At 42.7% G+C, this 24,024-nt stretch overlaps 1 protein-coding gene across 2 annotated transcripts in view; it reads right to left on the bottom strand.

Moving 5' to 3' along the window:
* The window catches only part of RPTOR (regulatory associated protein of MTOR complex 1), a 353,634-nt gene that overhangs the window by 161,637 nt on the left and 167,973 nt on the right, over nucleotides 1–24,024 (bottom strand). For both annotated transcript variants that reach the window (XM_068529624.1, XM_068529625.1), the window contains exons 5-6: nucleotides 22,834–22,980; nucleotides 7,545–7,720 (exon numbers count right to left, since the gene is read on the bottom strand). In XM_068529624.1, coding sequence (XP_068385725.1) covers nucleotides 7,545–7,720; nucleotides 22,834–22,980 — 323 coding nt within the window. The remainder of the gene's footprint in view (nucleotides 1–7,544; nucleotides 7,721–22,833; nucleotides 22,981–24,024) is intronic.

Genomic DNA, 24,024 nt, shown 5'->3' with positions numbered 1-24,024 from the left:
GACTCACTTGAAGGAGGAGCTAAGGATGAGAGTGCTGGTCCAGAGTTTATATAAAGAGCAGTAGAGCCCTAGGGCTGCTCCTCCTTGCTGGGAGAATTCTGGAGAAACTACCCAGAGGTGCTCTGGATGTGGAGACACTATGAACAGCTCAGGGCTGCCTTCATCTTCAGGACTGCCTTTCTTCATATTCCTTTTTGTTTACTGCATTTTCCCCTGGGCTCCTTAAGGTGAACATTTGATTTTTCTTTTATTTTTTAATCTTCGTTCTCTGCTTTAGCTACAGCCCACAGACATGAAAAGCTGTGCTCTCACTGTTATTCAGCTCTGAGTATTTCATAATTTTTAAAAAGTATTTCCTCTTTAAGGACTTTATTTTTTAAGAGTAAGATCTTTAGTTTTCAGACATTTTAAAAGCTATCCTTTCATTATTGAGCTCTAACTCTATTGTATGGTGGTCTGAGAATAGAGTTTATATGGTATCAATTCTTTGGGATTATTAAAGCTTCCTTTGGAACCTGGTACACAGTTTTGTTTGTTTGTTTGTTTGTTTGCTGTGAATGGTCCACCTATGCTCAAAAGTAATGTGTATTCTGTGCTTGTTGGGTACATGGTCCTGTATGCCTACATTAGACCTAGCTAATTAGTCCTGCTATTAAAATCTAAACTATTTTTCTTACTTTTTATGTACTTGGTCTCAGTACCTATGTTCCTGGTGTATCCGTTTCTACCCAGAGTCCTTTTGGTTCCCATCGTACATATTTCAAGGCCATATTGTTTGATGCCCAGAGAGCCATGGTCAGTGTATCTTCTTGATCGTCTGCTCTTTTTACCACAATAAAAGTTTTCTTTGTCCTTTCAACATTTTTTATCTCAGATTTTTCTTTGATGCATATTAAAATTGTCACTCCAGCTTTCTTTTGGTTTCCATATTTCTCCTCTTTCATCCTTTGATTTTCAACCTTTCAAATACTTTGTTTTAAACATGTATCCTGTGATACCTGCTATATCATGATGAGTTTTATCCAACATGAGAATCACTGCCCTTTGAGAGGTGAATTCAACTCACTAACAATTAGATAATCGCTTACATTTCAAAACTTATTTCAGCCATCTATTTCACATTTTCTATTTACCATGCTTTTCTTTTTTCTTTTTCTACCTTCTTTTGGAGAGAAGAAATCCGCTCTGCTCCTGTGAACATAATATATTCTATTTTCATTCTTTTGGTGGTTACCTCTAACATAGTGAGGCCTAAACCTAGACTTATTTTTCATGATCAATAGCTCAGATATTCAAACTTTAATTCTATCTTTCTGGTCTCTCATTCTTTCCATCTCTACCTCTTTGGTGGGAATTAATCAACCCAGCCTTCCAGCTCTCTAATTTGCCCTTTGGTTATACCCATAATGTTGCCTTTCAATCCACCTCCTAAATTCTTTACTTTGTCAATTGTATTTTTCATGATCCATACCTCCAAATAATCTTTCTTATTTCTTCTTCCTATTTCCAATATTCTCTCTTATCACTTTGGGTATGTTTATCCTCACTCTGAATTGTTTTTCTGTGGTGTAGTGCTTCTGATTTTTACAGGTGTAGCTTTTTCTACAAAGGAGAGGTGGTACACCTTGTTTCTTTCCTTCTTTCCCTCCTTCCTTCCTTCCTTCTAAGCCCCAGATACAGCAAGGCAAGCTGCACTGTCCAGGGCAATGATGGAAAGAGTAATGTGCACACCAGAGGGCCCACCCTCAGCTGCACCTTCTGGTCCTCACCTGTTCCACTCCCCACCACAACAGTCTCAGCCATCCCCAAGGGTTCCACACCATTTCTGACTCGTTGAGTGGACTCACTGTAGGACCCATCAATCTTACTCCCCTGTGGCAGCCCGAGGACTGGGCTCAGGGGAGGGAGTCAGCAGCCCGTGCCATTCTGTCTGGTTCAGTTCATTTCTTAGCAGCATAAATCAGGTTTCCGCATGTCAACTTTTTTTTAAAGGAGCTCTATTACAATACATTATGATATTCATCTTAATTGAGTGTATGTCAGAGATAGGAACACTGAGAGTACATCGTCTAGTTTGGGGAGAAAAAATAGTTTCCTCAGAGTGGGCACATGACAAATTACATAACCTGAAAGACTGGAAATTACCCTGAAACTGTCCTGGGGTTTATGGAGCAGGACCAGATTACAGTTATGGCCACATTGTGAGGGCCTCCAGATAAGAAAACTGTTTAAATAAATCCCAAATTAAGTTTACTACCACCAAGGTTTACGACGCAAAGTGTGACATTACTACAAAGTAAACTGGTAAGACAATTTCATTCACTAATGTGTCTAGATCACCTGCCTTCAAACATAAGATACTTCATTTTAATTCAGTTTTTACAAGGAACTGAAAAAGATCACAAAACAGAAAGCACTGATTAAATGGGTCGGCAGACAGTTTGCTCTCTAGCAGAGAAGTTGTATTTTAGAAAACTGTACAGAGAATAAATGGTTAACCCCAGGATCAAACACCAGCAAGAATTTATGTTTCCAAAAGTAATTCTGACTGATTCTTGGTTAAGTCTTCAAGACAAAACACAAAGCAAATGCCACAAGTGTCACAAAATGCAAAGCAAGTGTCTGCAGTGAGACAAGCAGGACACAGCGTGGGGCCCAGCTGGATGGACGATGCAGGGTCTCAGTGCAGCTGCAGGGCAGGGTGTCTGTGCAGCTGCCTCTCTCTCTGGGCAAAGATGAAGACAAGGCTTTCCGTGCTGGCAAATTTTCAGTAATACTATGCCATTAACATTTAAACTCCTTGAGATTACTCAGTTTAATTGAAAGGAAGGAAACATGCTTCTTGACCTCTATTCAATCCAAAATGATGTCTGCCATTTTCATTAACAGACAATACAACTGCATGACACACAATGCGATGGGCATCAATCTATTTTACAGCAAGTCCCACAGCAAATTAAGTACCACTGAGTTATAATGTCAGTAGCACACAAATATATCCATAATAAATTTAAGATGGTATCCTGCCACTCAATCTAGTAAGTAGAAAACAGCCTAAGGAAAAAATACTTTGGATTCTTACCCTATATTGATGTATATGGTGAGTAAGGAAATCACTTACAGGGAGAGTAATGTAATTGCTCACTTTAGAATTACTAAAATTATCAGTTTCTGAAAATAAGATTGAGGCAAAAATGAAACAAAAATCAGAGAATGATGTCTTCCAACAACTACTTCATGATCAAATAAGATTTATAAGCATACTCGCCATCAAATATACGTACACATATTTTGTACATATAAAGTAAGGCTGTATTCTGTTTACAAGGTATATAACTTTCTTTAGCAACTGTGCCTTACATGAGTGCAGTTTTGTTAAAACCATCCTCTTAGTTATACAGGAACCTTCCCGAGCAAAGGTTTTTCCTAGGTTATTTATTGTTCGGGTTCACTGACCAACAGGTAAGTGCAGCAGTCATTTGCAGGTAAAAGCCTGGCTCCATTCTCGAAAGTAGGGGATGGCAAACTATGGTTCCCAGGCCAAATGTGGCCCATTGCCTGCTTTTGTAAATAAAGTTTTATTGGAACACGGTCATGCTCATTTATTTACATACTTTCTATGGCTCTTTCATGCTATGACAACAGAGCTGGGACCCTTGGGCTCACAAAGCCTAAGCTATTTACTATCTGGCCCTTCACAGAAAAAGCCCATGGACCCCTATTCTAGAGCTACTCTGAGCTCACCTGAATCATAAAACCTAAAGCCCTATACTTGGTTAAATAACATAGAACATCAGTACAGTGAAATATTATGCAATCACTACAAATAACATTTATTGAGTTTCTAATGGTCAAGGATAAATAAGTTTGTTATGCTAAGGTTTAAGTATATGAAATTGTAAATTTAGTCTAATTACATCAATGCAAACATGTACAGACACAGAAAAAAAGACTGACTTTTTAACCAAACAGTTAACACTAATTGTGGTAATGATGGTAAAATCTTGGACAACTTTTTCCTTCTTTTTACTTTTTAGTAAATTTTCTACAAAGAATGTATATCCCATTTTTCATCGGAAAATATTAAACTGACTTTTAAATTAAAAAAAAAAAAACTTAACCCTAAAAATACACGTATTAATACTGTCTGGCAAACTGTCTCCTTTCTTCATGTAAAAAAAGGCTGGTGTCTTTTTTTTTTTTAACTCAGCTGTTACAAAGAAGTACAGAATTCCCTTGACAAGTCTTCCCATGAATATGGTTTACTGCCATTCACAGGCTAAGGACACTCAGTGAAATGTTATGTTCGATCTAATTTCAATCCCTCAGTATGCAGAAAGTGGTTAATTGTAAAAGATCCACCCACCTGGGACTCTGCTTAATCATTCCAGGCAGTGCTTATCTGACGACCATCATCCACAATCGTTATGTACTGACCTCAAAGTCCATTCTCTGATAACTGTATTAGTTTGATTCTTCATTGTGCTTCCTACTAAATGCTTACTTTAAAAAAATTAATTATATATTAACTCCAAAAAGGATTTCGGGTAGGTACCAAGACAATGCATCACATCATGGTGGAGTGAAAGCCTACTGCCTGACCCCTGACCCGAGGGCAGGGACCCACAGCTGCCAGTGAAGGGACGCCACGTCCTTCTGACCCCTGGTGGAGGACGACAGGGCCGGAGACACAGGGGAGAAACAGATAAACTCACTGCGCTGGCAGCAGAGTGTGGAGTGGCGAGGGCAGGAGGCCCCGTCTGTGCTCTTCCTGCTTCTTCCCTCGTCAGTCCACCCCTCCACTCACAGCCCCCTCAGATGCAGCACCAGCCCGGGGTCCCGGAGCAGAGCTGGTGTGCACCGTCAGTTCCGGAGTCGGGGTGCACAGGTGCAGTAAGGGCAGGAAATCCACAGGGAGGGGCAGGAAAATGAGTGGGAATGAGGCCTGTTGCACCGCAGATTCTGGGGCGTGTCTGTGGGCCCTCCCGCCGAGGGGTCTACGGCCGTTTCCACCTTCCTGCTTTAGTTTGGATCCTGATCTCACTGCTGTGATAAAGGCCTCATTTGACCAAGGTCTCCCCATCCTTACATGGATTATCTTCCTTAAACACTATTCTTAAGTCATTTCCCCATATAAACACCTCCCCCCACCAGTCCTAGGAGGAGCCAAGGTCCTTGGCCCAACATCAAGGCAGCCCACCCTTTGATGTCGGCCCATACTCCGACCTCACCTCACCCCTCTGGACGATGTCATTTCTCTACTGACCCACTCTCGCTCCTCAGGGACAGTTTCTTGCGCTGGGGGCCACCTGCCTGTGGTGCTCTCTGCTCCCCTTCAAATCCCACCGTCTGCCCAGACCCCGACTCACCTTTCCTCTCCTCCGAGAAGCCCTCCCTGATCCCCTTGGCCCTTCGGGATTTCTCTGTCCTCTGGAAACACAAATAGCCCTTGGTGCCACAGATCCATTTAGTCCTTGCTCATGCATTGCCTGAAATGTTCAGATTTCCTTGCCTGGCATGAAGCACCCATTTAGATAATGAATTTTCAGGCCACATCTCGTCTCCTCAACGAGACCGTAAATTTTTCAGGACAATATGCTTCTTTGTATCGCCTGTAGTGCTTACCCATGGGTTTTAAGTACACAGTTGGTATTTAGTAAATTATTTCTTGGATGATGAATAAAATGAACGACTTCCTGAGTCATCTGAATCAGAGATCTTCCTGAAGTCACATTAAATGGCACCATAAACCTTTTCTAACAGCAATCAGAGTACGGAGAGCTAAATAGAAAAACTCACTTACAAATCAAAGAACGAAAAGACCTCCAGTCAAGGGCAGCGCAGCCACAAAGAAAGGAGTGACGCTCAGAGGTGGTGTGGGTGTGGCTGCCGCGCAGCCTCAGCCTCGCCCCGAGGTCGCGTCCCTACTCTCCTCCCTTCCCATCAGCCCTAGCCTCTCAGATCCTTCAGCTTTCTCCAGTTCTGAAGAATGTGTCCGCACCACCTTCAGGCATTTCCAGCTCTGCCACGTTCCCCTTCTCTCTCCACGGGGGAGCTTCCATCTCCCCCGTGTCTCCTGCTTTTCTTCTGTTCTCTGTCTCTCTCCTCCTGCTGCCTTCCCCAGCGCCTAGCTCCTCGCTGTAATCTCCCAACGTGCTAAGTCAGACTGCAGCCACCCCTCCCGCTAGGAATCCCATCCACTGTGTCCTTTGTTTCAAACACCCTAGTCCTCTCACCTGTATCTCTATGTGGTTCTTTTCAACATCCCCAGGTCATAGTCTCACTCTGTTACCAGCATCTTCCTCCCTTCACCTCCCGTCACGTGCACTGTGCTTGATGACAACAGTCCTGCCTCGCACGATGACTAGCTCAGCTCTCTCCCTTGGAGTCTGCTTTTGCCACGTGTGCTCTGCTTTGTGGGGTGCAGTGCGGAATGGCCCCGGTCAGGCCCTGTCTGAGTTGGCTGAGTCGGGGGGTGAGCTCGGCAGTTGGGGGACACCTCCTCCGCTAGCTCCTTAGGGATCAGGCACGTTAGAAGAGGCCTCTCCCTGGGGGGATCCACAGCCGGGATTTGGGAGGGCTGGGGTGGGAGGTGGATGCCCTCACCCAGGTGCTGTGGGTCAACCTGATGCTGCTACAGAGGTAAAGCTGCAAGTCCAAGTTCTCATCCAACCAGCAGCTCAAGGCAACCACAGGACCCCCCGCCCAGGCTATAGTCACCCGAGGGGCCTCCCGAGGGATTGAGCACTGTGTCGTTGCCCCCAGAGTCCTTGCCTGTCTCCCCACTTTCTCCAGAGCTGAGGGGAAGGAAGCAGGACCCTGTGCCTCTGCGCTGTTAGGACATCCCGGCAGGAAATGGAGGAAGGCGCCTCCACAGAGTCCAGTGAACCCACACGGCTGCACCGTCCCGCCTGTGCCTCACCGAGAGCTACTTACCTCCATGTATACGGGTTCCAGCAAAATATAAAATGGAAAAGTAGATATTAAAAGAGAGCAAGACGGTCTAGGGGAGAAAACTGGATTTGGAGGCAAGAAGCACACACATTCCATTGTGAGTCCTGCCAATGATGGAGGGTCTTAAATGCAGGCCCTACTGTCTTGGAATATTCCACACATTTCCTCAGTCATATTCGCAAGAGCCCTCAACTTCTCAAAAGAGTGGCGGTAGGAAAAAAAATCATTATTATTTTTTTTACTGCTGAGAATAAATTGAAAGATTCTACTTCAACTCAAGCAAAGAATTCTATAACTAATGAAGGCTTTTCTTTTTTCAAAAGAAAGTCCACTTTCCAGCATGGCCCACGTTGGTACTATCTGAGGGCACAGCCACAGTTAGCGACGAAATGGAGAGGGTGCTCCTGGAAACCACACACGCACCTGACCCGGGGGAGAGCGCATCCTGAACCCCGAGAGGAAAACCCCAGCATCCACCTGGGGTCCTGAGCTCACGCCTGTAACTTGGTCCAAAAGACCCAGGTAGAGTCCTTGGGTCCCCACAGCAAACCCCAGGGGGGTCGCTGGGAGTCAAGGTGGGCGCCACTTACCAGCGCAGGGCGATTTTGATGGGGGTGGTGAGGCACGACGTGAATAGGTCGGCCGGAAGGTCGGGGATCATGGGCAGGAGCTCGTTGGCCTCACAGGCTGCCAGCTGAATGCAGTTCTTCATGGATGGGGGCAAAGGCATCTGGGCCAGCGGGTGGTTTGGGTTAATAGCAGCGACCTGCAGGGGGACAGGAAGGAAGAGAGCAGCTTAACTGTCATGCACAACTGGAGACTGAGCCGGAAATGTGACACGAAGGAAAGGACCCATCAACCGAGGCTTAAAGCTTGGGGGGTCCTGGCCAAGTCCTCCGGAGAGGCCCAGCTGCCAGATCCTCTCCTGGAGATGACCACAAGCTCCAGCCCCAAATCACTTGTTACTTAAGGACTCCTGGGTTATAAATACCAGGGGGCGGGGCTCCATGAAGACCAGGTGCTGGGGTTTCAGGTGATGATGGCATTGAGGAGGGCAGATGGGGCAGGAAGGGATAATTTTAATCACTGATGGCTGCTCGTTTGTTTCCCAACTTGAAAAGAATGTTTATGTGTCTCGGGTTTTGCTCCTTACTAATAATCCCCTATGTCTGCATGATTGTGTCTCTTCCACACTGGCTATTTCATTTGCTTTTTACAACATCCCCATGAGGTAAGTCTTCTTTCCAATTTTAAAAGTCTTCTACAATGAGGAAACAGAGACCCCCAAGAAATGACGTGAACTGCCGGTCACCGGGCGAGTCCTAGTCATGAGTACAGGAAGCTGGTCCTGACCTGAGGGCCGTTTTCCACTCCCTCATCCCATCCGGACCCTCCTGAATCTATACCACACACCTGTGACACTAACATGAGTGCTCTGCAGGGTCTTTTCCAAACAGCAGTCTCGGGTGAACTTTGTAAGTTAAATACACACAAAGCTGTGTTCACTCATATATACCTAACATTGATTACGACATGTAAAGTGTTGTCATTATTAATGCTGATAAAACCTTCCCAAATGGAAGGCAATAAAAGCTGTAATTCTATTAATAACCTCTTCAGATTATTAATAGAAGGAATAGTAAACCCAGAATACAAATCAAATTCTAGTATACTTAATACTAAATAAAAATAAAAACTGCAATTTCTAGAGGAAGGGGTTTTTTATTGTGGCAAAATATACGTAATATAAAAGTTACCATCTTACCCATTTTATTTGTATGGTCAGTGGCGTTAGGTACACTCACATTGTACAACCATCAGCAGAGTAGGTTTTTTAAAGCACAGAGAAAAGGGAAGGCAGAATCACTTTTAATCCTTTCCTTGGCTCCAGCTCTACAATCTAAAATAGCACCAGTGAAGCAACCTGCTCCACACAGGAAATTAGTTTCCAGGTCTGCTGTGACAACACGCTAGGAAAGATGACGGGTCTGGGTGCCGTGTGGGTCTGCGGCTTATCAGACCTGAGTCATGCGGAAAGACGCAGAGGCTGCAGATGTGTCAGAGCCAGGGGAGGCTGCCGGAAGTGGTCTCGACTCGCGTGCTCTGTGGAAGTGCGTCCTCCCCAGCCCAGGAGGGAGGATGACATGGGCAATGGGTCAGGCTCCGGGAGGGGAACAGAGTGCACAGTCTTCAACGGTGAAAGGGGCACTGGAGAGGTGGCCTGGGACTGAAGCCAATGCACATGCTTCTTGCAAGCCTTACCACAACTGCGCACAGACGTGATGATTACAGGAAACAATTTAGGAAGAAACAGTCATTTATGTAAAACCTAGATTCAATATTCTTAAATGTTGGTGTGGGTTACTAGTTTTAACCTCTCTGTCTATAATCTGCTTCCACAGTAAATTTACTTTCTGAGAACCGAAGAGCAGGTCCTCTGGCTACAGCCCCCCAATGCTGCAGCCCTTCCATCTTTGCTGTTGCCTGTCACTGAGCTTCTACAGCCTCAGGCTCTCAGAAGTGAAGCAGTGTGTCACACCAAGGCCACCTTTCTCCCAAGTCGGCCTTAGACACAGGCCCCCACGAGGAGGCGGGGGTGGGGCGGGTTCCCACGCCCTGGCAGCCACGTCGGGTGCTTGGTGGGTTAAGGGCACTTCTGCTGATGTCAGGACGTCTGTGCCCTGTCCTCTGCGGAGGCAGCGCTCCCGCAGCCCCGACACAGCCGGGCGGTGCTGTCAGGTAGCGATCCGCTCAGTGCCTCTGTGTTAGGTCTGCCTCGGGCTGCACCTCGTGGTCCACGAGCACTTGGCCCAGAGCCTTGCAAAGTACCTGAGGCAGAGGAGGCACAAGGAGACAGGGAGACGATGCAGGAACATCTTCATCCCAAGTAAGTCCACTAGAAACTAAATTTCCCAATTCACAGTGATCATTGATAGAAACCTCTATTTCTTAAACAAGCCCCTTGCAGTATGCTGATGTATAAACTGGCAGAAAGCATTAAATGTGGCTGCAGATAATCTGAAGTGTGGTAACACACAATAATAGTCCCCTCAGACTCATATGGGACCTGTCGTCACCACTGGGCACACGAGAGCTCTGCACTGGGGTTAATTAGAATCAGTAACATTTTTTAAAAATGACATTCAAGACAAACAATTCCACCAACGATTCGTTTCTCAAGCTGCTAACCCAGGAATACAAACAAAACAAAACAAAACAAAACCAACAGATGAGCTACTTCCAATATACTGTTTTGGTTTTGTATTTATCTAAGATACTGACCTTTTAATTGAAATTAGTCTTTGGAAACAGCTTGCATGTAAACATAACTACTAGTGATTCAGAGGACTTTTCAAAGGCACCCAGGCTGAGAAGAGAACAGGTCCAGCTGGGAGCCACCACTCACCCTGACGGGCACACCCCAGATGCACTTTTACCCTAAGGGGCTTCTCCTGGAGAACCTAGAGGCTCAAACACCAGGAAAACTTTAATCATTAAAAGCTCACTAGAGCCTTCTGGAGGATTTGGGAAGGATCCAGAAAAATCTTCAGATGCGATACACAGCAACCAGATCCAAGAAAGACATCTGCTACCTCTTCCACACGTGTGGATAATGTGGCACTCATGCACTCAGAGCTCACGGGAAGGCTGGCCAAGCAGCTCACACAGGCCCGGAACCACTCGCTCCAGAAGCACGGCTGGAGGTGAGCGGGGGTTGCAGGGGGAACACCTACACCTCTCATTTTCTAAATGAAACTCTGCCATTGTGCTGCTTCTGTTCTCCATATACATATACAAGACTTCTTGATAAAGAGATGAAGGCACTGATAATTTCAGAGGAGTCTTTACCAAGCGACTTTCTGAAAATACCATCTACTTGGTAATAATTCCAGTTCTAGCTTAAAGCAATTTTTATTCTCAATTTAATAACACCTACTTACAGTGGACATTTCTGCAAAGTTCAGAGAGAGACTGAGATCTGTAAAGGAATCAGGTATTGCTTACCCAGCTCATTTCAAAGTTGTTAATGGAGCATCTATCACGCGACAGATACTGTACTAAAAACAGCAGATACAAAGTGGAAGTAGTAATTTTTTAATATATAATTTATATAATTCTATATATATCAAATATTAAATAGTAATTTAAAAAGAAGTGGTACCTATTGCTGGGAACTATGAAATCTAGGCCAGGAGGGCAGAAGGAGTCGTCTTTGTTGGAGGAATACTTGTAATCATACCCAGAAACCCCCCCCCCAATATTCCCCCTAGAGGGTGGCTAAAGAGCATGATTAGCCTGAGTTTGCCTAAATGGACCGTCCACTATTTATTTTAAAGCCATTTAGTTGTTAGCAATCATTTTCTAAAATGCTCTAGAATCATTCTATAACTCAGTAAAGATGCTTAATTAGAAATTATAACCAAATTTCTCCACTATTACTCTTAGATAACTAAAAAAAAGGAGATACTAAAAAATTCTACAATCCTTTACATCAAGAAGAGAATTTCCATTGGGGGCTACTGTGAGTAATGCTGCTGTGAACATCTGTGTACAGGTTTTTGTGTAGACACATGTTTTCAAGTCTCCTGGGTATAAACATAGGAGTGGAACTGCTGGGTCGTCTGCAGCTCCAAGTTTAACATTTGAGGAACTGCCAGACTGTCTTCCAAGGCGGCTGCACCATTTTACCTTCCCACTAGCACTGTCTGAGGGTTCAAATTCCTCCACATCCTGGCCAGGACGTGTAATTATCTATCTTTTTTATTCTACCCATCCTAGTGGATGTGAAGTGCACCTTAGTGTAGTTTTGATTTGTTTCCCTAGTGACTGATGATGTCCTTTTCTTACCTTATTGTGCTGGCTAGAACTTCTGGTACTACGTTGAGTAAGAATGGTGAGAATGGACAGCCTTGCCTTGTTCCCGACCTTACGGGGAAAACGTGGTCTCTTACCATTAAGGGTGATGACAGCTGTAGGTTTACAGATGTTCTTTATCAAGCTGAAGAAGCTCCCTCTAGCCCTCATTTGCTAAGAGTTGGTTTGTTAGGTTTTTTTTTAATCATGAAAGGGTGTTGGATTTTGTCAAAAGCTTTTTTTGTGTCAACTGATATGATCACGATTGTTCTTCTTTAGTCTGTTGGTATGATGGATTACATTAATTGAGTTTTTTGAATATTAAGCCAGACTTGCATACCTGGAATAAATCTCACTCAGTCGTAGAACATAATTCTTTTTACGGATTGCTAGAACTGATTTGCTATTATTTTGTTGAGGACTTTTGCATCTAAGTTTGTGAGAGATAGAGGTCTGCAGCTTTTTTTCTCTTCTTCTGTAATGTGTATCCATTTTGGCATCAGGGTAATAATGACCTCATAAAATGAATTGGGAAGTGTTTCCTCCCTGTTCTATTTTCTGGAAGAGACTGTAAAACTGGTGTTAATTCTTTAAATATTTGGTAGAATTCTCTAGTGAAACTAGCTGAGTCTGGAGATTTCCTTTCAGGAACTTTTAAATCACAAATTCAATTTCTTGACTACTCACATTATCTATTTCATCTTGGGTGGATTTGGTAGTTTGTGGTTTTAGAGGAATTGGTCCATTTCTTTGAAGTTGTCAAATTTATGAATGTAAAGTTGTTCATGTTATTCCCTTATTATTCTTTCAATGGCTGTAGGATCCTGAATCTTCTCTTGCTATATTTGTTAGTCTTGCTAGAGACTTATCCATTTTATTGATTATTCCTGAGAATCAGCTTTTTGTTTCATGGATTTTTCTCTTTTTCTGTTTTACATTTCAATGATTTCTGTTCTTATCGTCATTTTCTTTCTTCTGATTGCTTTGGGGTTATTTTGCTCTCCTTTTCTAGTTTCTTGAGGTGGTGCTATGGTCTGAATGTTTGTGTTCCCCCAAAATTCACATGTTGAAATCCTAACCCTCAAAGGTGATAGTCCTAGAAGGTGGCGCCTTTGGGTGGTGATTAATGCATGAGGGTGAAGCCCTCCTGAATGGGATTAGTGTCCTTACAAAAGCAGCCTGAGAGCTCTCTGACCCCTTCTACCATGTGAGGACATAGTGAGAAGGCCTGGCCATGAACTAGGAAAAGGGCCCTCACCTGATCAAGCTGCACCGTGATCTTGGACTGTCCAGCCTCCAGAACTGAGAGAAATAACTTTCTGTTGTTTAGAAGCTACCCAGTCTGTAGTATTTTGTTACAGTAGCCCAAATTGATTAATACAGGGAGGAACTTATAATTTGATACTTTTCCTATTTTCTAGCATAAGGATCTAGTGCTATAAATTTCCCTTTCAATTGCTTTAGCTGCATCTTTTTTTTTTTTTTTTTTAATTTTTGGCTGTGTTGGGTCTTCGTTAGTGCGTGCGGGCTTTCTCTAGTTGCGGTGAGCAGGGGCTACTCTTTGTTGCGGTGCGTGGGCTTCTCACTGCGGTGGCTTCTCTTGTTGCAGAGCATGGGCTCTAGAGCACAGGCTCAGTAGTTGTGGCACACGGGCTTAGTTGCTCCATGGCATGTGGGATCTTCCTGGACCAGGGATCGAACCCATGTCCCCTGCAATGGCAAGCGAATTCTTAACCACTGTACCACCAGGGAAGTCCTAGTTGCATCTTATCAGTACTGACATGTGGTACATTCACTTTTGGTTTTTTTTTTCTATTTATTTTTTAATTGAAGTATAGTTGATATACAACGTCGTATTCATTTCTGCTATACAGCAAAGTGATTCAGTTATACATATATATACATTTTTCTCTTATATTCTTTTTGACTATGGGTTATCATAGGATATTGAATATAGTTCCCTGTGCTATACAGTAGGACCTTGTTGTTTATCCATTCTATATATAATAGCTTACATCTGCTAACCCCAACCTCTTACTCCATCCCTCCCCCTCCCCCCTCAGCAACCACAAGTCTGTTCTATATGTCCATGAGTCTGTTTCTGTTTCGTAGATAGGTTCATTTGTGTCACATTTTAGATTCCACATATAAGTGACATCATACAGTATTTATCTTTCTCTTTCTGACTTACTTCACTTAGTATGGTAATCTCTAGTTGCATCTATGTTGCTGCAAATGGCATTATTTCCTTCATTTTTATGGCTGAGTAGTATTCCATTGTATGTATATACCACATCTTCTTTATCCATTCATCTGTTGATGGACATTTAGGTTGCTTCCACGTCTTGGCTATTGTGAATAGTGCTGCTATGAACATAGGGGTACCTGTATCTTTTTGAATTATAGTTTTTCTGCATATATGCATGCCCAGGAGTGGAACTGTTGGATCATATGGTAATTCTATTTTTAGTTTTCTGATGTACATTCATTTTCATTCAGTTAATGTATTTTCTTTAATTTCCCTTGAGACTTCTAACCCATCAATTATGTGTTCTTTTTTTTTTTCTGAGATTTTTCTGTTATCTTTTTATCACTGACTTCTAGTTGATTCTACCATGGTCAAAGAGCACACTTGTGTGGTTTCAATTATTTAAAATATGCTGAGGTTTGCTTTATGACCCAGGATATGATATATCTTGATGGATGCTCTATGGACACTTGTGTATTTTGCTGCTGCTGTTGGTTGGAGTGTTCAGTTACTGTCAATTAGATCTTTATGACTGACATTCAACAGATATAACTGTTTCATCTTCAAAAAAAGATAGCTTAATTTCCTTTTTCCCAGTCTGTATACCTTCTGTTTTTTCCCCTTGCCATATTGCAAAAGTCTTACTGTATAATGTTGAGGAGGACTAGTGAGAACTAATATCTTTTCCTTGCTTCTGACCCCAGTGTTAAGAAAAACCACTTACCTTCTTGTCCCTCCCCTCAAGTGGGCTGGTAACTTCCCACCTGCCCTTCTCCCTGTGCATGGCTCTGTGATCACCCAGTTTAGTGCTGCCATTTTTCTGGTTGCCACCAGAAACACCATGGTCTGTGCTACCACAGATCCTTTGCGAGAGAACATCGGGCCATTACCTCCACAGCCTCTAGCTGTTGGAGGAGAGGTCCTCCTGTGATAGCGAGCAGGACCATGCAGATGGGTCCTGCTGGGAACCACAGTACCCTCACGATATCCCATGGTGTTGGTCATGATCTGTGGTCCAGAACATTAAGCAATTTTTGGCATATTTTAAGATAGATGAAATTAGAAAAAAAAATTAAATTCTAAGACTTAACTCGAAGAAGCTCCCAGGTTTATGATGGCTGCAAATAGTACACTATATTCATGGATTTGGATGAATAATTTTTACTTTGTTTCTTTTTACATTTCATACAAATCAACCAAAGATTAAACACATTCAGTGAATCATAGACACATCTAAGGAAGACAACTAAAGGTAGTTTATTCAAATGTAGTTATTTATGAGACCAAATCCATAAATAATTACTAAGCAACTACTTCATATGAAGCATCCTTGATAGGTTTACATAATAGACTTAAATACAGCTGACAACGCCAATAGAAGAGATACTGCAAGACAATACATAATTAATTGTCAAATTAATTGCATAAAAATTTGCTATATGAGGTCAGCTGAGAAAGATTTCGGGCTCAGGGAAGTAGAATTTTAGTTATACCCTGAAAGTTGACTGTATTAATGATACAATTTGCTTGTCTGTGGATTTCATTTAATCTACAGACAAGAGGTGAGAGTTCCTGAATTTTTTATGCAGCGAAATCACTTTTCTTTCACCCAAAGCTTTCAAATTCCAGGACTAGGAATAGTAAAAGGTGCCAACAGAAAAAAACTGGATCTCCCGGTACAAACCGCAGAAGGGATTGTTCACAGGTGCATAGCAGCAAAGAGTTTGGAGACGCTTAAGTACCATCCTCTGTTGCACAGGCTGATGACTGGACTAAATGTAAAAGTGCTCTGCAAACCAGAAAGGGTCGCACAAATAAAAGGCGGTAGTAGGTAGTGTCCATCAGCTAAGGCCGTCAGGTGCTCTGGCCTCCCCTGACGCTGCCTCTCCACCTTGCACGGCCCCCTGCTCTCTCACCAGCTCTCAGTGGCGGTAAGGGTCCTGATCTTCCAGAGGCTGCTTTTCTCATCAGCACGTTTCTGTGACCCTTTCCACCTTCTGGTTAGCACGTCAGCTCCCAGAGCACTCGGAGGACCAGCCTCCCATTCCACTCTTCATTTCCATCATGGCTTTATTTTCCCCAGCCGGGCACTCTGGGTGGCTGTGTGCAGCCCAATGAAAGGGATTTCTGCTGTATCTGTTTACAGGTTAACCCCCACTTACTCTCCTATAAACAGTGGAAATGGTAGCATTTCTCCTTAAATTACAAATGTGTGTGTGCTGTGGGGGGAGTGTTTCAACTACATAATAGGTTTCTTATCGATATTTGTTTTGAAAATATTCACTCTTATGAATTCTTACAGCTTGCTATACAGCTTGCTATACATAGAGTATAAGGTACAGAGGGGTGAACTTAGCCCGCCTTTATTAAAGAAAAGGGCATGGACCTGCGCAGAGTGTGTGCAGAGAAGCAAGCGGGGAAGATGGTTCACCGCTGAAGCTGGGGGTGGTGCAGTGGGAAGGCGGGGCTCCCCTGAAGACCTGCCATCAGGACAGCCCCCTGCTCACCCATGTGCCCGAAGCCAGGTGTCCTGCAACCACCACAACCAGCCCTCCCCAGGAAGCACGTGGAGGTATTCTTCTTTAAAGTGAGTTACTGATGTGTCTGGGGAAAACTAGGGTGGCTAGTGTAGTCACCGGCTCCCAGAGGTAGAATGCTCTCTGCACTGTAAGCAAGGGTGCCCCGGGAAGCCACCTGCCTTCCCCGCCATGGGCACATGGCAACAATGGGTAGCTTCCCTTCAAATTAATATCATTTAAAAAGTAAAGAGAAAATAAATAAGGTTATCACATAACAGACTTCCTGTTTCCCTACTACCTACAAATGGTAACTATGAAGCTATAGAAGAGAAAGAATGGAGACATGAAAAAAATTATAACATGAAAGCTAGAGATGGACAAGCCTGAGCTCTGTGTAGAGTCAGCACTGCGGACCCCTGTTTTGTAGCGTGGACATCCCGACAGCAAGTCCACGGAGAATGTTCACAAATTCACACACACAAACTCCATTTAGTAAGCAGTCATCCAAGACACATACCTTTCTATAGATAAACTTAGAATTAACTTGTGATATTCAAAAATCACAGAGAGACATTGTAACACTACAAATATTAACCTTAACACAGAGCGTCAACTTCTGTTGGGTTGGCCAAAAGATTCGTTTGGGTTTTTCCATAAGATGTTACGGAAAAACCAAAACGAACTTTTTGGTCAGCCCAGTATTTCGAATTCCACGGACATCCACACAACGTGCTATCTACAACAGTAGCAAAGGAACCACAGGTTTCAAAATATGAATTCTCTAGTTCTATGGGATGCACATTTGACATTTTTTGAAGAAACCTGAAGATTCTGATGTTAGTCATTTTTGTCACAATTAGTTTAAACACTTGCCATAAAATTTAGCCACAGTGATGAATACATGAGAATAATGTGTCATAAATATCAAGTCGAATACAGGATTTCAAATGGAAAATAGGATGGTTAAGTCACTGCGAATTCAGTGATGCTGCAGGACCAAGCCTGTTTCTGTGAAAATGAGTATCCGCTGGACAAGGTCCTGAGCTGCTGGACGCTACTGCTGGAGCCAGCGGGAGTGGGTCACACAAGGAAGTTTACAGAATGTCAGATGAAAACATGATTCGTGGAACTGCCCTGGTGGTCCAGTGGTTAAGACTCCGTGCTTCCACTGCAGGGGGCATGGGTTCAATCCCTGGTCAGGGGACTAAGAACCTGCACGCTGCGCGGCACAGCCAAAAAAACAAAAACAAAAAACAAAACATGATTCACTTGGAGGCATCATGAGAAAAGCCTTGCCAAGTGCAAACAGGCGGTAAGAGGAGAGAATGATGCCACCAGAGTGATGGCCTGAACCTCAGTAACAGACTCCCCCAAAGCATGTCGACCATCCTTGGGGGAAGACATCGTCCCACCACCACTGTGGCTGCCACCGAGAAACTATCTGGGCTCCCATCCCACACCAACGAGGATGATCATGCTGAGGATCAAGTCTTACTGGGATGCAGCTCAGCCCCATCAGTATCTGTAAAAGAAAGGCGTTCCTGTTCCCACCACCAGACATCAACTCACCTCTCAGCCTCCACAGAAAGAGAGGAAAAGGCTGAGATTTGACCCCTGCTTCATTGCTGTCTTCAGTGAAGAGAAGAATCATAACTGCCCGTGGGAAATATCCAATGGAAGTAGAACTAATGGATAAAACTTAGTAAAGACTATTTCAAAGAGAATCCACTGAAGATTTAGTCTCCTCTTCTAGTTACAAAGATTTTATATCCAAGATAAAAGTTGTTGCAAAGAAAAATAGAAATCTGAATTCTCTTTTTCTCTTTCTCTCTTAACATATATACTGTGTACTGTGGATATAAATACTCCTTCTCTGGCTTTTATCATGAATTCTTGGTTATGGCTACAACAAGGCCATCTTCTCATCTATCGCAAGAAGTAAGGCTGATACAGTTTAGTGAAAACAGCCTAAAATTCCATACCCAAACTGTCCATAATGCGTGTGGACAAAATGAAGACAATAACACATGCAATATAGCTGACACTCACTGTCAGACAGTCCAATACTCATCCCAACTCCACTCCCTTTTGCCACCCCGCCAACTATGAGGGGTGGGGCACATCGCATATGACCCAGCTTTAGCTAATGAGATATAAGGGGAAGTCTGCACTTGCTTTCCTAACAAGAGAGACAAATGCGATAACTCTGCCCTGTCCCCACCTCATCCAGGCTCAACATGGAAGAATGCACTGTAACCATCAAGATAAAACATCAGAGTGGAAAGATTAAACACAGCCTGTGTCCCTAATGGTACTGCTGAATAATTAAATCATTTGCCTCAGAGATCTTAGCGAAAATGACAAACTGTTACTTGTTTAGAAAGCAATAGTGAGGGCTTCCCTGGTGGCGCAGTGGTTGAGAATCTGCCTGCCAATGCAGGGGACACGGGTTCGAGCCCTGGTCTGGGAAGATCCCACATGCCACGGAGCAACTGGGCCCGTGAGCCACAATTACTGAGCCTGCGCGTCTGGCGCCTGTGCTCCGCAACAAGAGAGGCCGCGATGGTGAGAGGCCCGCGCACCGCGATGAAGAGTGGTCCCCACTTGCCGCAACTAGAGAAAGCCCTCGCACAGAAACGAAGACTCAACACAGTCATAAATAAATAAATAAAAGAACGTGAATTTCTTAAAAAAAAAAAAAAAAAGAAAGCAATAGTGAGATTTTTCATTACTTTCAGCTGAAAGCAGTCCAAATGCAAACACTTAAAGCCTGAGAAAAATTACTCCCATACATCAGTTCTTAGGTTGTTATTTGAGGATTTGCCCTAGCAGAACAAAGGAGAAAACTGAGAAAGAGACAGAGGTGGGATCTAGAAAACAGTGGATGCTTCCAGGAGAGTAATAAGGAGAAATCCCAGGATGACAGCTTTGGAGCAGGCCCGTTAAGAACAGCCGATTGAAGCAGGCAGTGGAGAGCTGGGAAAGAAGAAACTTTGGGAAGAGGCATATTCTGAGATTCAATACTACCCGTGCAAATTTAGGAACTGAGGAAATGTTAAAGATCTAATTCAATAAGAAAAGAGAAAATCTTCAGGAAAATCAAAGAAACAAAAACTGTTATAAAAATGGAAAGCATAGCACCCTATTCAGCCATTCAATGAACAATATTTACATGGTCATAATCAGGGAGTTGAAGTTTAATATTTGTCATTTTTTAGAATCAACTCATACACAAAGCATGGGGACTTAATTATGGTCAGAGACTAGAGAATAATCATAAAAGTGCAGATGACAGAAGTTGGAAAGGTCCAGAGGTAAAAGAAAGTCCAAGGAAGCTGAGAACCTAAAGCCAGAAGATAGTACTGATTACTGACGAAACTAGAAATAAAAACGTCAGGGTATTATTTCAAATTGCAAAGGTTACAAAGTATAGGGAATCCAAATATAGTGACACAACTAAATGGCAGTGGGGAAACAGGAGGGGGCAGTTAGTGACTCACCCTCTTCAAGTTCTCTTTAGAATTCACAATTTAATACAAACAACAAATATGACTTAAAACTATGTAACATGTCTCTTTACTATCAAAGTCCTATATAATTTCTCCAATTCTTTAAATAGAATTTACTAATGGCAACTCTGTTTTTGGTTTATACAGTAGCAGAAAGCCTGATAACCAAAAATTTATGAATCAAGCAGTAGTAGTATAAGCATATTATTTACATTTATAGAGATACTCACAGAGGAACTAGAAATATAAACAGTTAAAATAGGTTCCCTATAGTAGCAGAGTCTTGGCCAAGGAGGTGTGGGCCAGGGCATATTTCATTCATTATAAACCCTTGGTACCATTTAATTTTTAAAATCATGGCATATACTAATTTAGTAAAAATAAAAATATTTATCTTAAAAAAAAAACATGGAAAGCAGAGAGAATTGAAGACTTTCCTTAATTTTCAAATTACAAAGCAATATGACACAAGGAAACATGTAGAGACCATTACTGAGGGACAGATAATGCATTTTTCCTGGCTATGATGAAGTTTCAATTGTGTGCAGTAATTTATGCCATGCTTTCATGGAGGCATCTTCTACTTGACCTGCAGTATTCCTTTGAGATGGAAGTCCACAATAAGCAAACCTCCTGCTCCCAGCAGGAGCACTGTGCAACGGAGAATATGAAAGCTGATAATCCTCTCTTAAAATTTATGTCACTCATATTTGTGTTAATGTTTATTACTTGGAGGCTTTCTGGTCCAGGTTACTATTTTTTTGCATTATATTTAATCACTTTTACCCTGTTTATTTTTTAAACTCTGGCACAAACCATTTTACCCGTCAGTTTCTTTCAGTTTCATGTTATCATCTACCCAATAAAAGTGTTAAAATGTATCATAAATTTACAAAGAATCTGGCCAACTGTAGACAGGGAAAGAATTTTTTGAAAGAATAAACCTAAGAGGCCACACAGGATTGCTGTTTCTACAGCAGATAAAAAAAATGACTAACATGAACATTAAGATATTAGCTGGGAGCCAATTTTATCATTTTAATTTCCGCTGTCGATGCAAGAGACCAGCTGAACAACAGCCTATAATAGTAAGTGTAATGGAAAACCGTAAGACTTATCTGCACTGTAATTAAGAAAAGAATGAAGATAAAAGTCAGAGCTAATTATAAAACATATGGTATAACTTTGCATTGCCATCTATTTGCCACTTCAGATAACATATTTTTCATTTATTCTCCTCCATGAGGAATTAGTCAATTAAACATTTCCCTCCTCGCCCCAAAAAGATGCATGGAAAACTTTTTTGTCGCATTCAATGAAATGAACAGTTTCTTAGGCTGATTAATCCTTGGCAACATACAGAGAACATTTACAGAACCGACAGAGCAGATACTCCCAAGTGCTAGAGCGTAAGAGGGAAATGCTTGTCTTCTGCTGAGAAGGGTGGGAGAGGGGCTATATTTAACATGTTTTAATTAACAAAGGCTGATGTATTGGTCTTTCCTTAACCACACTGAAGCTCATAAGTTGGGGATAAATATCAGGCTGGATTCTTTGGCATTTTTATTTACACATTTTAAATGGAAAACAAAAAAAATGTTTTTTCAATATTTATTACTTGATGCAAGGAAAAGCAATTACCTCTTGGTGCTTTGAGTTTTTAGCACTCATAAGATAACCTATCCCTTGGATAAACTTAGATGAAATGCCTAAAAGCAAGGTAAAAATTTAATGATATAAAACTTGACCTTTCCCTTCTCTTATTCTAGAATGCAAATAATAATAATAACAATAACAACTTGTGGCACTGGGATAAAGGGTAATTTATCAGTCACTCTGGTGCAAAGTTCTGCATAAGGGCCTATTTATAAATATTTTAACTTATAAAATATTTATAAATTAACTGTATGACATGTTAAATTCCCCCAAGTAGAATTTCAAATTTTATTGCTGATTATTTCAGCAATATCCTCTGATGAAATGTGAAAAACATAACAATATATTAAAGTTGAATAGACCCAAAAAGGCTTGAGGAAACATGTACTCAGTGCCATTTCTGTTCCTGAATTGAGAATTTCCTGCACTGCAATCAGTTGGAATTCATGACCCCCTGGAGGCTGCAGAATATTTTATTCTCACTCTTGTGCAGGCCACAGAATGGAGGCCTCTTAACTGAAAGTGCCTCTTCAATTTCTCTTTAGAATTTACTGTTTAATTCAAACATCAAATATTAATTAAAACAACCAAGTAAAATGTTTCTTCACGATCAGAGCACTACACAGGCTCTCCAGTTCTTTAAATGGAAGGCACCAACGGCAGCTGTAGCTGTTTTGTTTTCTGTATTTAGCGTAGTAGGGTTTTTTTCCAACACAAAAGACAAAAAAATGAGGGCAATAACTAAGATGCGGGTGGAACTGAAGACTGCCCAGACACGGGTCCATTTCTCCGAAAATAAATGTGTCTGCTTTATTTTCACATTTATCTCAAAGGCAGAGCCCAATGAAGCACAATTCAGCTCTATTAATTTTATCACTTAGTTAAAAATCAGATTAAAAATGACACTGGGTAAAACGAGATGTAAAATTAAGCCCAAGAGCTTGTCCTGAGTCCTTTCCAAGTTCTTTGTCTTGGACCCCACCACCTTGCCCTGAGCACTCTGAGCCTGCCCCACCCAAAGAAACAAAACCACAGCTCCAGGCCAACAGTCCCCCACCCCCACGCCCACCCCCCAGTGCGTTCAGGGCCTCACCTCCAGCTCCTGCTCCCTCTGCAGGGCGAACTGCTTGAAGGACTTGACAATGAGACCAGCGTTGGAGCAGTCGTAGACGAATATGGAGGGGCTGCCCATCCATGTCTGCAGGTCGTATATAGACAGAGGGATGTACTGAGTGTAGTTCTGGAAAAGAAAACAGTGCGTGTTTGTGACTCACACCTGGCGAACTCTGCCTGCTCACCAGCACCTGCGCCTCCAAGAGGGTCCCATGCACGGGGCCCGCTGCACAGAGCGTTCCTGAGCTGCCGTCTCTACCCACTGCGAACAGCAGCAAACTAACCTCCCCACCATCTGCCCACACGCTGTTTCATCAGGTAGAACCGGGCGGTGGCACAGTTCAACCCCGAGCTCCTCTCCTCCCCTGTTCAGCTCTCGCTGCCCGCTGGGAGCGCACTCACTCCACTGAGGGATTTCCCTCCACATGTCCCACCACGGGGCCTTCACACCCACCCTTCCTCTCCCACCCGCTTGCAGCCAAACCACAGCTTTCTTATAAATCCCAAGGCTACGCATGCTACTCACACCATTCCTGCTCACCATTTACTCCGTAACTTCTCTGGGCTTATACAGCAGAACACGTTCCTCGATTATAAAGAAGATGAGCTCAGAAAAGTTGATCGGGTCCTCAAATGTGCATGTTTTCCCTGTTGCCCCTTTAATTTCAGAGCTACCCATAAGCATTTTATCCTCTAGATGATTTAGATCACATTGAAGGAGTTCAAATAGATTTGGCTCCGTAATTTTTTTTTCAAATCACAGAACAATAACATATTAACATGAATCTGCTAAGTGAAATATTTTTCTGGACACACTGTACTCTTCAGTACTTGAAAACACTCCAGCGATTACTGGTAAACATAGAGAGGAATGGTCCTCATCTCACCAGAGAAATGACTAAAATCCTCACTCAAAGGTAACATTTTTAAGCAATTCTTCTGCATAGAACGCCATCACTTATTTATCCTTCCTCAGGCACCAATAGTTTAAGTAGTGACACTCTAGCAGAAATCAATTCTGTGCACTTACAGTAAAGGTGACTGTTTCCTCAAAGCTAAGCCACAAACACTGCCTCTGGTATTGCCAAGAGGATTGTTTCTAATGCAAGGGGGAAAAGGAACAGAAGACAGAAAGACCAAACCAGGCCTGGAGAAGACTGTCATCAAGGTG

This window comes from Eschrichtius robustus, chromosome 20, assembly GCF_028021215.1.
Source record: "Eschrichtius robustus isolate mEscRob2 chromosome 20, mEscRob2.pri, whole genome shotgun sequence".
Classification (NCBI taxonomy): Eukaryota; Metazoa; Chordata; class Mammalia; order Artiodactyla; family Eschrichtiidae; genus Eschrichtius; species Eschrichtius robustus.
This window is presented reverse-complemented; position numbering and strand designations above follow the sequence as displayed.